General features: G+C 39.4%; 1 protein-coding gene across 10 annotated transcripts in view; it reads left to right on the top strand.

The window, feature by feature from the left end:
- Positions 1 to 14,373, top strand: part of bmal1b (basic helix-loop-helix ARNT like 1b) — a 36,532-nt gene that overhangs the window by 16,322 nt on the left and 5,837 nt on the right. For 3 of the 10 annotated variants that reach the window (XM_084404215.1, XM_084404214.1, XM_084404216.1), the window contains 12 exons: positions 4,666 to 4,803; positions 5,258 to 5,405; positions 5,774 to 5,794; positions 6,104 to 6,172; positions 9,143 to 9,181; positions 11,578 to 11,604; positions 11,723 to 11,880; positions 12,375 to 12,454; positions 12,544 to 12,636; positions 12,729 to 12,846; positions 13,259 to 13,408; positions 13,500 to 13,746. In XM_084404215.1, coding sequence (XP_084260341.1) covers positions 5,266 to 5,405; positions 5,774 to 5,794; positions 6,104 to 6,172; positions 9,143 to 9,181; positions 11,578 to 11,604; positions 11,723 to 11,880; positions 12,375 to 12,454; positions 12,544 to 12,636; positions 12,729 to 12,846; positions 13,259 to 13,408; positions 13,500 to 13,746 — 1,142 coding nt within the window. In that variant the 5' untranslated portion in view covers positions 4,666 to 4,803; positions 5,258 to 5,265. The remainder of the gene's footprint in view (positions 1 to 4,665; positions 4,804 to 5,257; positions 5,406 to 5,773; positions 5,795 to 6,103; positions 6,173 to 9,142; positions 9,182 to 11,577; positions 11,605 to 11,722; positions 11,881 to 12,374; positions 12,455 to 12,543; positions 12,637 to 12,728; positions 12,847 to 13,258; positions 13,409 to 13,499; positions 13,747 to 14,373) is intronic. The other 7 variants (XM_084404217.1, XM_084404219.1, XM_084404211.1 and 4 more) reach the window with 3 other exon arrangements.

Genomic DNA, 14,373 nt, shown 5'->3' with positions numbered 1-14,373 from the left:
GTTTATGTCTGTTTCGACTGACAAACAGTTTGTGAACCCCTGATTCTCTAATGTCACAATGCAAAAAATAAATATTGTCTCAATTTGTGTCTGCAAAATAAGATTTGTATTTATTTATTTCATTTGGGTTGAAAAGAGATTTCATGACAGGTTTTTTTTGAGATTCACCCTCAAGTATTAACTTTAAATGTAAGGAAAAGAGCAGGATGATCATTCAACTAAAATTCTCCTTATCTGTTCAACCAAAGACAGTCGTTTGGGTGATTAAAAATGATGACAGAATTTAAATAAATGTAATGACTTAATTAGTAATGTCTTCATGAAAACCATAATCAACACAAATTACTTAAGACCTTTGCATATATTTTTTTAATAAGGATAATAACATTATGTAAGTGAACAGACGTACTCAAGTGACCTACATTTGCCTCCTCTTTTGTGTAGGTCTGCTTGTTGCCTTTCCTTCTGATATTCACACGCACAGCCTTTGGTTTCCTCTCTGCTTATGTAACCTACATTGTCTTGATATGATCTAGTGGTTGATTTACAATCAAAGATAGTTTGACTAGTCTGTTTTTCAGAGCACTATTATGACTGCTTTTAAAAAAAAAAACTATTAATATATATTATTGGAAAAAGAAAAGTTACCTTTTTTCCCTACCTTTTTACAGTAGGTAAAGGGGAATTCATCAAGGTCAGTCTCCAGTGCTTCTTATAGTTGACACCCATAATATATATGTCACAGACTTGTCACATTATCAGTGTACTTGTCTGTAAGTTCCACATAGCAAATTACTGGCGTGAATAGAAGCAGGTGTCAGCCTGACCTATAACTCTAAAGAGAACAGCTAATGATTGTCCAAGTACATAATCGAATGTGGGCCTCTGGTGGCGTGTGGAGATAAGGGTGTTACATAGCAGGTTTAATTGGTGTCATGGCACCATGGATCTGTCAGGTCACCTGGATCAAGTGTCAGTTGGTGAAAAATAGGTCGAAGATAATGATGAAGTCAAAGAAAATAAGAGTCTTAGAAGAGTCACGGCCTTATGACAATGGCTATGTTTACAAGCAACCAAATAATCCGTTAATAATCGGATTGACGGCTTAATTGGACTGAAAAGCCTTCATTTAAACACCTCAATCCGAATTAAATTTCGATCGAATTGGAAGGGGTGGTTTATTCCTTTTCTAATCTGATTGGTTTAGGACATGTAAAAACTGAAAGTATTGCGCATGTACAATGACGTAGAAATTGCATAATGACGTATGATGCATGGAACAAGCTGTTGTAGTTGTTGAATCGACTTGTCATTCTAAATTTCTCCTACCAGGACATCGTCCCACCAGTCCTTCTTTCATACTCTCATCCACAGGCGGCTGGTTTTGGGCGCTGGTAATACATAAGCATTAAAGGTGCTCTAAGCGATGTTGGGTGACGTCACTTCTTGTTGACGTTCAAAGTATTGTCAAACAAAACGGAGGCTAGCTCGACCCTCCCTCCTCCTCATCCCGTCCCCCCACCCCCCTCCCTTCCGTGCTTCCTGAAACAGCCATGAACCATTTAGAAAAAACAAACTGGATTTACCCACCTGTCCAGCAAAAACAGAGCCACCTGAATGTCGGATTGGAAGCCCTTCTGCCGGCGGAGTTCTCGACACCTTTTGAACGCTTTTCCGATGTAAATTCGGGACGTCGCGCGTTCCTTCTCCTTTCCCCTATTCTTTGTTATTTGTTAATCGGAAACGTTGTCTCTTTGGTCGTGTGTCTGCCATATCAAAATTCTCAAGAATATACAATTTTAACGTCAGTCGTTGTTAGGACATCTCTCCTCTAGCTAACTTCCCTCTTCATGCTTCTCACTCCTCCACTCCCCACACCCCCCTTCATGTGCACATGCACTAACACCCCAAACCCCACCCCCAAATCATTCTTGTCGGTTATTGGCTGGAACACTGTTTGTTATGTTTCGTGGTCCAGGCTGGGCCAGTTTGTTTTTCTTGCCGTTTGTGGAGCCTGGGCTGTCTACAGAGACCGCGTTTTTTTACAGTGTGTTCAGGGGACAGGCAGCTAGCGGATAGTGAGGAGATGTTTGCTGGATGTGACAAAAAAAGTTTTGGCCTAAAAAACGCGTGACATCACTTAGGGCACCTTTACGTCTGCTGTTTAAAACAAAGAAAGCAGCAATGTAGGAGAATACTATGTGTAAACAGCGAGAAACTCAATATTCGTCAGTGTGCGGGAAGGAGATCAGGCATCACATCTGACTATATTTCACCTTCCATTCAATTCTGAATGTCTTCACAAAGCTAAGCTAAGTTTTCCTTTTTATGCTCATTGCTTAAAAGCTATCAGGTTATTGGCAACATGCTTGTTGCTTAAGTCTATCTGGGTATCAGTAACATGATTTTCATTGTTATCTGTACCATGCTTGTTGCTCAAGGCAATTTGCTCATTGAAAACATGCTTGTTACTTTAGGCTGTCTTGTATTGTTGTGAACACACTGTACTAAGCTTATCTGGGTATCAGCATCGTGCTTGTTCTTTAAAGGGACACCAGGCAAGCCTGAGTGTTTTTTCTCTACAAAGCTCCCCCTAGTGTCTCTGTCTTTCAGCTCTCGCCATTCTGAAAAGGCTTGACCAATGTTGATACGTGTGCGAGCCCTCGCTCAGTCTGAAGCTCTTTTCCTTTTCTTTGCATCTTCCGTCAAGGGTTTTCGCTGCTTCTTCCCCGGCTCTGCCATTATACACACGTTTGCAACAATCGCTAGCCGGGTTTCGATAGCCTGCCTCTGTGCTGGGGATGCTTGCCGTAAACTGATCCTGCTTCTCGCGATGTCTGAGACTTTGTGAGACTGAAGGACGCGGGTAGGATACACCGAACTTGCAAGCGGGATATTCTTCCTACAGGCAGTAGGGGCGGGCGAGAGAGTCTTCATTCACCCTGTAATGAGTCATTTAACCATATACCGACTTACGAAGATGATTAATTAACACATTGCTTGGTGTCCCTTTAAGCTTATAGTGTAACTCATGGAATTCTACTTGTTGCTTTAGACTTACCTGGTTATCATTGCCAACATGCCTTGCTTAAGCCTATTTTGATATCAGCAACATGCTAGTTCTTTGAGGATATATAGTTATTGAAACATGCTTTTTGCTTTAGGCTGATCTGGTTATTGCTAACATGCTGTCCTAAGCTTACCCTGGTACCAGCTACATGCTTGTTCTTAAAACTGTTTAAGGCTTATCTGGTTGTTATTGGAACTTATCTGATTATTATTGCCAACATGCTGTGCTTAAGCTTATCCGAGTATCAGCAACATGCTTGTTGCTTAAGGCTGATCTGTTTATCATTGGAAACATGTTTGTTGCTTTAGGCTTATCTGGTTATTATTGGAAACATTGCTTTAGGCTTATCTATTGGCAAAATGCTGTCCATAGCTTATCCGGCTATCAGCAACATGCTTGTTGCTAGGACTGGGCGATTTTTTTTCTTCTCGTGCACTGGTTTGCCAATCAGAGTGATCTCTCTCACCGATGGCCATGCTGATTCAACTTGCTCAATCGGCTGAAATGCTTTTCTGGTTAATATTATCCGTATGGCAATATGTTTGTTTAAGTCATCTGGCTAGGGGCGTACTTCTGGCCACCCCGTTGTACATTTTGACGGTTTTAACAGCTGACTTTTGAACTATGTCACTGGCACAAAGCAATGTACATACTCCTGCTGAATTAAGTTGTCACTTCACCTATTAAAATGGAAAAAATAACAAGCCCAAAGATGGATATAAGTGAAAATGGCACCACTGCAAATGCACGCTTGACGAAGCAGCTTTACGAGCAGAAACAGAAACAGAAAAGAGCGAGACGTGAGCGCAACGGTCAGACATGTTCTTCAAGCACATACATAGATTTTAACATAGAAAAATAATGGAAAAGAATCGTAAATGGAATGGAAAAAAACTTAAAGTTTAGTCAACAAAATTAAAAAAAAATTATACCTGGTTATACCCTGCTCTCACACACACAGTAGCCTGTATTACATATCCTGTGATAGCACAAAGAAATGCGCAGCCATTTGCATTTGTACTTTGCAACGAAAATATAAATGAACACGCTGTTGCATTTTTAATTATATTTAAAAAAAAACTTTTAAACATTATTTTGCTATGTTTACTGACAACTAAGTTGTTTAATCAGTTATAGGCTACTCGAGGAGCTCTACTGGTGATTGATTGCGTTTGTGTCGGAGATACTTGTCTATGGCTATGGAAGATAATTTATGTCAGACAAAAATGCAATCATTATAGGAACCCGATATGACCCAAAAGCAGAGAGATGCTCAATACAATCTTTATTAATTAAGCTCAATTAACTGGCAATGAGCCGTAGCAAAAAAAAAGCGAATGGCTGATGGCTGTCATGTTGACAAGGGCTTCACAGGTTATTATCTAGTTGACACAGTCTCTGCTGACATTCATGTTGATAATTTAGAGGCCTTCAAAAATTGCATATCAAATATGATACAGTAGGCTTTAACTTGGATTATTTCCAGGTTTAAAAAGAATACAATAACGTATTTTCACTGTTTTCCTCTGACTTTTGGACACTCAAGAGCTGCTGTCTGCTCACTTACATCATCCGTACCTCTCTCTTGTGTCCAGGTTATGAAATGCTCAAGCTCTGTCTGGGTGGGGATTAGATTTCCCTCTTTACTACAACTCTGTTCTCTTGCAGAGGAGGATCGCATCCGACAGCCTTGGGAAATGGTGAAGGAAGAGCAGCCCTCGTCTATCTCTGTGGTGAGTTAAAGGAACAGTACCTTCATATTTCTAATTTCTGCTCCTTTAAATAATGAAATTCAGATTGAAGGGATTATTTGTATTTAATTATGTAAAAGCTGGTCTTTGAAACTCTGAACTTTAATTCCTGCTTTCACTGACAGGGCTGGACTAAGCCAGGATTAGGCCTTTCAATTAGGGCATTTAAGTAGCTTTTATAAACATGCCTTAGAAAAAAAAACATTACTGGATTACTTGAGACAAAACAATGGCACTGACATATTGTAAGATATGTCAGTGCAAGTTGCTTTCAGTTGAAACAGCTCAAACATGCATTTTAGTTCAGGACTAGCTTAAGCCTCGTCTGTGAAACCGAGGGGTAATGTTTGTGAAATTGCAGATGCCTTTCAATATGGTTTTCACAATAACAGAATACAAGAAACAAAGGGGTTACATTTATGTTTGTATTTTGTAGATAATCTAATGGCAGACCAAAGAATGGACATCTCCTCCACAATGAATGAGTTCATGTCTCCCAGTTCCACCGACCTGATCAGCAGCTCCATGGGAACGCCAGGCATGGACTACAGCCGCAAGAGGAAGGGCAGCATCACCGACTATCAGTAAGAGCGGTTCCTAACAGATCCTCTAACTCTGTTTCATGATGAGATATAAGACCCAATGTTTTGTTAATTCAGGGCATTCAACTTTAAAATATGAATATGAAGAAACTAAGGGCCAGATTTACTAACAGCTTGCACCAGCGCAAACCTTCTTTTGGCATTAAAAACTATACTCTCAGGATTTACTAAATGCACTCAGTGAAAAATTTGCTCTGAAAAGGCATGGACACAGTAAGGCGTGGACAAAGAAAGTTATACAGATTTTAAACATGAGGGAGTAAATGATGACAGTTTTCATTTTTGGGTGGACTATTCCTTTAATATGAGATTATATGAAATTGATTTTGTCCATTTTTTTCTTTTCACAGAATCGAAGGTTTTTCTTTTGAGTGAGTATCAAAACATCCAAATGATTTTCATTTTACAATTTATTATTTATTTTATTCCATTACAAAAAAGCTTTAACCATGGCATACCATGGTGCATGAACAGTATAAAACACTACCATGATATATGATATATTGCTATCATCACTGAAACATCACTAAACCATGGTACTGTCAGAGAGTACCTTTTTGTAAGCGTTTGTGCCTCTCTTTGAGAACAGGCACATCATTCATCTAATTAAATAAAGAAAACAAAAACTGTATCAACTCACCCATTTGATTTTGAGAAAAATACCAATTGTATCCTCTTAGATCTGAGGCTTCATGGATGAGATTCCTCATCCCAAACTCACAGCTCACACAATACCCTGAGAGTGAACGGTCAGTGAGTATGGATGAAGAGATGCTAACTAGTCAAGCTGTCCAGTCTGTTCTTATTTCAAGACAAATGTATTCCAGCACCTTTGATATCCAAATTCTCAATTCACGCAGAGAGATGAGAGATTTTTCAAGGGTGAAAATTGTGACCATGTTAACTATGCGTGTAGTCCGGTTCTCTTGGTTCTTTTGGTCCGGACCAAAAAAAAAAAAAGAAAAGATTATACGTTTAGTCCTGGTTCACTTGCTGTTACACTGCCACTTTTAACACTGAGCCTTAAAGGAGAACTCTGGTCAATTTTAACATTGAGCTCATTTTTTTGTACATTTGGAGTGCTGTCAATACAGAGAACAACAACAAAAATCGGGGTTGCCAACACCGAGTTATTCTATTTTTAAAATTTGCACCTTGTTGACTTCAATGGGGCAAGTAGTAAACCTGCTTTTAGCCTCTTGACATCCTTGATGTGTCATTACAAGTGCACAGAAAATGTGAGTGATTCCTTCTGAGTGAACACGAGTGAATCTGACTGCAGTAGATGTGAAAGATATGTATAAAAATGATGTTATTTAAGCCAGCGCAAATACCTGTGTTTACATCCTGTTTTCGGTTGAAGTCCAAAGTAGTCGATTGCCGAGTTCACGCGCATAGGTTTAGTTGCTATTATCACGCGCGTGAACTCGACAATCGACTACTTTGGACTTCAACCGAAAACAGGATGTAAACACAGGTATTTGCGCTGAACCGGAGTTCTCCTTTAAGATACAAAACAAAAACAAAACAAAAACCGGCTTTTATGACATATTTTTCCTGATGGAACTTACCGAACATCCAAAACAATGCTACTGGATTAAAAGTGCTTATTGTAGGCACATTGTATGTGCGTACAAATTATGGTATTTTCGCCAACTGAGAACTCATGAAGAGCTTAAGAGACATTTTAGGGTCACATCTTGAGACATCATGTCCTGTTTTTTGTTCGTTTAGATGTCTTTGCTCTGTGCTGCATTAATATTTCAGTCGAACTGCACCAGAGTTCGTTTGGAAGCGGACTGAGGCCCAACGTTTGGTGTGCACCAGGGTTTGGGTGGCAGCGTTCACACTTATTTTATCCACACTAACGGAGCAATTGCATCAGAGTTCGTTTTAATCGAACCAAACCTGCCTAGTGTTAACACACCCTATAAAGTCACTAATTAAACACCCACAACCATTGAACTGGCATTCGATGTTTTACAAATAAACTATCAGACTCAATTACACAGTTAAGGGCAAATTCACTAAACAAGTATTTCTGCACAGCACCCACAATCCACTTTACTGGGTGGTACTCATGCCTCATGTTATTCATGCCTTAAAATAGCTTGAATGTAACTCTTGCTTCATTTAGTATACGCAAAACCATGAATATGCAAATGAGCCCCGCCTCCACTCACTCATGCATGGTCGTCTACAAGTCGATGTATCAGAATGGTAATGTGTTCTATGTATCGCTCTCTACAACATCGGACATATAACGGTAATTCATTATCTTTGGCTTGATTACGTTATAAAACAGCTAATATTGTGTTGCCAATGTTAAACAAACCATGTTCCCGTTCGCCATCTCAGAGTACCTTCTAAAAATCAGCATCCTTAAAAACACTTTGAACAACGTAGAACGTCAGTGGAGAAAGGCATATGGTTCATCATAACATCGTAATATACATCATATACATAATTCACCCGCTATTTTGCCACATTAAAAACTTGATTTTCACCACAGGGGGTCTTTAAGTTAATGTTTTCAGCTCAAATATGACTTACTATAGATGATCCTTAAATTCAGCTCTATTTGCCTGGCTAAGTTAACGTTGGGCTATTGACGTCTGTGAAGAGGTAAGCGGTATCGCTTAACAGAATTTCATTCAAAAGAGATGTTTGAGAACATTCTATACTGATCATAGTTATTCATCAACTGATGGACAAGAGCACTTTCTGCATATTAAAGATCCGATTAATGTGCCTGGATTGTTGCTGTTTGTTCTCCGTGTGCTGATGTCTATTATGGTAGTCTGCAGTACTGATGTAGTGTTTGTGCTGTTACCTGATATGTATTAATTGTTTTTGTTAATCAGGTGCTCAAACTACGCAACAGCGTGTGCACGTAAACAACACTATTAGCACAATTTAGTCACAATTAATTCTTAGTGAATTCACCCTTTTAATAACTGTTTCAGTGTCTAAATATCATGCAAAATAGCAGTTATTTTATGCAGCTGAGAGTTTGATGTACATTTTTTTTAAATAACATGTAATGCATGGTTTCCCATTGAAGGGTTTGTAAACAACAAGAGGTTTTATTTTAATAAAACTGGCATGTACTTACTAAAAGTATGAAATTTGATACTTTAATTGTTACAGATGCATTATATTTATTGATGCAGTATGTGGCTTAAAATCGTAGGCATTACTTTAAGTAAATAATTGAGGTCATAGGGGTTCGGGTAACTAAAAAGTTACTTAACCAACAGAAAAAAAAGAAAAGAAGAAAACGGCAGTAGATGTTATCACAGTGTCAAGCCCTCAGGTGAACAGCGTGTAATGTTTCTCTCATTCTGGTCAGTTATGAAACCAGCCATTATGAAACAACCAAGCTGGAGTTGATGGTGCGTGAAATGGAAGTTATATCATATCAAGTCATAGTATATTGTTTCTGGTACCATATTGTGGGATCCTTGTAATGACATTTCATGATGGGAAATTAATAAGATGTGCCCATAACCTAATCATTTATGAACTATATTGACAATTAACAAGGAAGTGTAAAATGACATAGTTTTAAAGATTACTTGAGGTTTTGAGAAATATGTTGTCCTTTTAACTAAGTGTAAACATATGTGACTTTCATGCGTTTTAATCCAAAGTACTTTATATCAGTTGACTCCTGAACTATTTTAGCTAATGTATTCGTTTACTGTTCATTTTTTTAGGGACAGTATGGACGCAGACAATGACAAACAACTTGAAAGGTAAGCTGAATTATTGATCAAGATATATACCTCATATATACACAGTATGGTCTAAATGTCTGAGATCACATGTGATATATACAGTTCAGTCATGAAACTCTAGATGGCACAGGCTGATAGGTCTTTTACATGTAATCTGCAAGCAATCACATCATTTAGTGCATGGCCATAGGTGGAGTGTGTGTAAGGCTGGGCAAAGCTTAGCTTTTCTCTGGCCACAAACTTGAGACTAGCGTGTAATTTCCTCCCTCAAACCAATGCCTGCTGCTGCCCCTGACTGCTTTTAGAGGGAAATGCTGCTCATAACTGCTAGCCTGACTAGCCAGATCCACATCAAGATCAACACACCGTTGGCAGGGCTCAATCCGAGGGGCGGGATAAACGGATGTCTTTCAAATTCCCTCTGCACCCAATAGGACAGCGCTACAACCAACCAGGGGTGCGTTTCCCGAAAGCATCGTTAGCCAACTATGGTCGCAAGTTCCGTCGTTATCAGCATAGTTCAACGATTTGGTGTTTCCCGAAACCATCGTTCCAACGAACGTTCGCAAACAGCATCGCAAACTTGTGTGGTTGGAACGACAGCTACAGTTTACAATGAGATGTAGACTGAATAAAAACTTATCTTTAGCAAAATAAGCTAGCTGACATTCAGTACAACCTGTGTTATTTATTTAGAATACATACAAATGTAATTTACGTCTTTTAGTTTGTCAAGAGATTTAAAGCACCGTTTTTGAAGACTGCGCATGTGCGAACGTGCTCTACTATGTAAGAACGAGCCAAATATTGAGTCTGGTAATGAAGCAAAATAACTGAGAAAAATTAGAAATGGTCTTCAGATGCCATGCTGTAGCTTATATGACAAAATCTAGCGTTAATTCGATCTCAAACAGATTAATTAAAATAAGTTATTAGTCCACCACGTACGAGACGTCATAAACCAACGTGGTTGAACGATACTTTGCGACATACGGTTTCGTGAAACAGTTGTGACTAGCTAGTTGATTTCTCCATTGATGTATCGTACTATGGTAGTTTAGCAGCGAGCTATATAGTTGTACGGGAAACGCACCCCAGAGCGTTTCCCCACCAGCGGAGCTAGTTGATAGATTAAACTTTTGCCGTATCCGGTCGGCAAAACTCTGAACACATCTTCCTTTTTTAAGAATGACTTCAGTGCCGTTCTTTGTTCTTTTCTCAAAGAAAAGCTTAACTCCAAGTCTTAGACTCTCCAAACTCCAAGACTCTCCAAGTCTTTGGAGAGTCGCGGCCAAAGCCGGTTCGAAAGACCGCTGTTCGCCGGCAGCAGCAGCTCTTCTTTGTTTTCAAGCAGCAGGGAATTCCTCTGCCCTCATTATGTTAAGCCCGCCCACCGACTCTATACACGATGTGATTGGCCTGACTAGAGTTTGGTTTTTCCAGCTCGCAAGCCAACGGAGAGTTGCTAGACGACACTGGCTGCAAAATAAAATTTGCTACCGCTAGGCTGCGTCTAGATTTCTAGGCTACGTAACTGCTGGTCTACGATCAGTTTTCTCCATAATAATAGCATATTGGCGAAACAGATTTGGCAAGCAATCCAGTGCGTGTCTGTCTTTCGCTTTGGAGAACGTAAAAGGTTTCTATTTACAACATGTTTTTGCGGCGTTGAGCAATGTACCCAATCACAAAAATATCTGTTGATTTCTTGAACGCAATGGCCAATCAGAGGTGTTTAAGTTAAGTGCTTTTCTGTTAAAATGAACAGTTGTTTGTGAACGTAGATGCTTTAATAGCAAATAATTGATCATGATTGTTTATGAAGGGTTGTGTAGGTTGTGACATTGAAACTATTTAATGGAAATCTATTTAAATGTGTTTTAAAGGGGAAGCGCATCTCCTTATCTTTGTCCAGGAGTTGGTTCACCCTCCGCCTATGTACATGGCACAAGCTTATTGGCCTGTATGCAATGAGATTGCTTGCTCAACATTTAAATAGTCTGGTTCAGTGTTTGCTGTAGGCTAGACCAGAGTTGCTCTGAAACCCTCCACCTCCCCCAGCTCCACCTGTCTAGATCTGCTACAGGATTTGTGTATGTCTATTCATGCAGCAGCAGCATATCTTACATGCTCATAGTAGCATGTCTGTGTATCTATTAGCAGAAGCAAGTCCATTCTTGTTCTGCAGAAGCAGCAGTGTAGCAGATAACGTCTGCCAAGACAAAATACATTAACATTGCCATATTCAATAACACATTGATTGAATTACATATATACCTGTATGTATATATATACAGTATATATATATAGAGAGAGAGGTTTCAAAATAAAATGGTTCATCTGTAAGTGGTGTTTATATTTAGCTTACATGATTAATTTCCCAGATGTCAAGTTAATCATTTTTCTCTCAACAGGGTCGATCAGCAGATTAAGAATGCAAGGTGCTGTAAATCAGAGCATTTCTGTATTTCTTATTATTATTAGTGGATAAAGCCTGTTGTAGATCATATGCCATTTTTTCCAATTGTAACATTGTTTTGGACTCTTGGTTGTCAACAGGGAGGCTCACAGTCAGATAGAGAAGAGACGCAGAGACAAGATGAACAGCTTTATTGATGAGCTGGCTTCATTAGTGCCTACCTGCAACGCCATGTCCCGCAAACTGGATAAACTCACTGTGCTGCGCATGGCAGTCCAGCATATGAAAACACTTCGAGGTGAGGTCATTATGGCCTGGCTGGGACTTTAAATGTAATCTTAATTCTAGACATGTGCATTCAAGTAGATTTGTAGCCGAGTACAGTAACATAAAAGTGATTTCAAAAGTTAAAATATAAGTTAAAAAGAAAGAGCATGACATTGACATTCAATTTATATTTTATTCACAAACATTATATCACCAATAATGGTTTCAAAACAAACTGAGTGAAAAGATTAAATGAGCAGTGTGCACTAAATGGATATTATTGTGCAAAGTTGTTTTGCAATGTAAAATAACCTCATTATATGATGTGTTTTATTATATCTGATATTATTTATATGATTATTACCGTAACACAGTAACTTTTGTGAAAGAATACAAAAGTTTCAAGAAAGAACGCAAAGTTTGTCTGGGTTATATATGTTTTGCAAATGAACGCAAGTGTCTCATACTCTTACAAGTACTAATCGATTACTCATGCATATGCTTATTTTTTACTGTCTTTTTAAGGTGCTGCAAACCCTTATACTGAAGCTAACTACAAGCCAGCCTTTTTATCAGACGATGAGCTGAAGCACTTAATATTAAGGGTAGGTGACCTAAAGAAATGTGTCTTTTTGTGTTATACTGAGTGATAATCCCTGGCTGTGATTCATTGGTGATTCACTCTGGGCCTCAGGCTGCAGATGGTTTTCTATTCGTTGTGGGCTGTGACCGGGGAAAGATCCTTTTTGTGTCAGAGTCTGTCTACAAAATTCTAAATTACAGTCAGGTAAGGCCTACTAATGCTTCATAACATCCATGATATGACTCAGAAGTCAGTGTGTGACTCATATCGCCTGCTGCTCTCTCCCCATCTTACAGAATGACCTGATTGGCCAGAGTTTGTTTGATTATTTGCATCCAAAAGACATTGCAAAAGTCAAAGAGCAGCTCTCGTCATCTGACACAGCACCACGGGAGAGACTCATTGATGCTAAAAGTAAGTTAGTACTTGCTGCTATATGCCTTAAATACAGCATTATACAAGCAAACAGTAAACAGTAAATCAGAACAGATTTTAAAACACTAGGCAGCATACATTTTTGGCATCATACATATTGCAGACTTTGCAAATGGTTACACACATTGTGTTCCGAACACAATAAACTCACACAGAAACACGCGCCTCGTTTCTAGGAGAGGCATGAAAAATGACTGGATGGAATCGAAAAAGGCTGTGCCCATCATGCACTACACGACGATTTATAGTATTTCTGTCAACTCTGACTACCCAAAATCTGCAGACTGGCTCTGACTTTCAGCAAAAATCTGTTTATTCCAGCCTTTAACTACATACATTTCACCAGTTTTACCAGTTTTGAATATGATCTGACAGAGAGTTACTTTCTCAGCCGGGCTGCGAGTCAGGACAGACATTGCCCCTAGTCCCTCCAGATTGTGCTCGGGCTCCAGACGCTCCTTCTTCTGCAGAATGAAGTGCAACAGGTCCCTCGTCAAAATGGAGGAAAAGGATTTCCCCTCGACTTGCTCCAAAAAGAATGGTAAATTATTTCTTTCATTTACTTTGAATATTGTTAAATATTCAAACACAACGATTCCTCATCATAACTTTTGCTTTTGTTGTCCCTTTAGCCGATCGCAAGAGCTTCTGCACCATCCACAGCACGGGCTATCTGAAGAGCTGGCCACCAATAAAGATGGGCTTAGATGAAGACAGTGAGCCTGATAATGAAGGCTGTAATCTCAGCTGCTTAGTGGCCATTGGCCGATTACATCCTCATATTGTCCCCCAACCTATGAATGGAGACATCCGGGTGAAGCCGACAGAGTATGTCTCGCGCCATGCCATTGATGGGAAGTTTGTTTTTGTGGACCAAAGGCAAGTGGTGACTACTGGGCACCTGAACATGAAATATGGTTGCAGTTTAAAGGTGTGCTCGCATTTACCGTTGCCTGGCGAAATTTCGCAAGCAAAATCCAAATCTGTGCAATGAAGAATTTTGCCTGATGCCATATGCGAATGTCTCATCAGTAAAAAGTTGGGTGAGCTTTTGCAGCGCCAACCAATTGCAAGCCTCTTAGTATGGCAGTGAAGGTAGAAACTACAGCACTGCACTTCAATATAAAAAAAATGTCCATAAAGAGGCTGTTTGGAAACAGTTATTTAGGGTTGGTTCGTTTGCTAGCTGGCAGGAATGGCTTTGGATGGCCTGCTTTCTTTTGCAGAGCTGCAGTAAATGTGACCGCACCTTAACTAGGTTAAATGACCTTAATGCCAATGCACTACAACATGTGACATGGCTTATATAATAAGGTATACTTTTCCAGATTCTAAATTACATGACTGTAAAGCTCTGTTTAGTCCTGGTATTAAGATGTGTTTTGGTTGATCGGATCACAAGTAGACGAAGGAGACATTCCCGTTTACACCTGGAGTTTTAATCCGACTCTTTTGTCCACTTTCAACCACTTCTGTCCTGATTTCTTCGAGGAGAGGGTCTATGGA

Source organism: Rutilus rutilus, assembly GCF_951802725.1.
Source record: "Rutilus rutilus genome assembly, chromosome: 3".
NCBI lineage: Eukaryota > Metazoa > Chordata > Actinopteri > Cypriniformes > Leuciscidae > Rutilus > Rutilus rutilus.
This window is presented reverse-complemented; position numbering and strand designations above follow the sequence as displayed.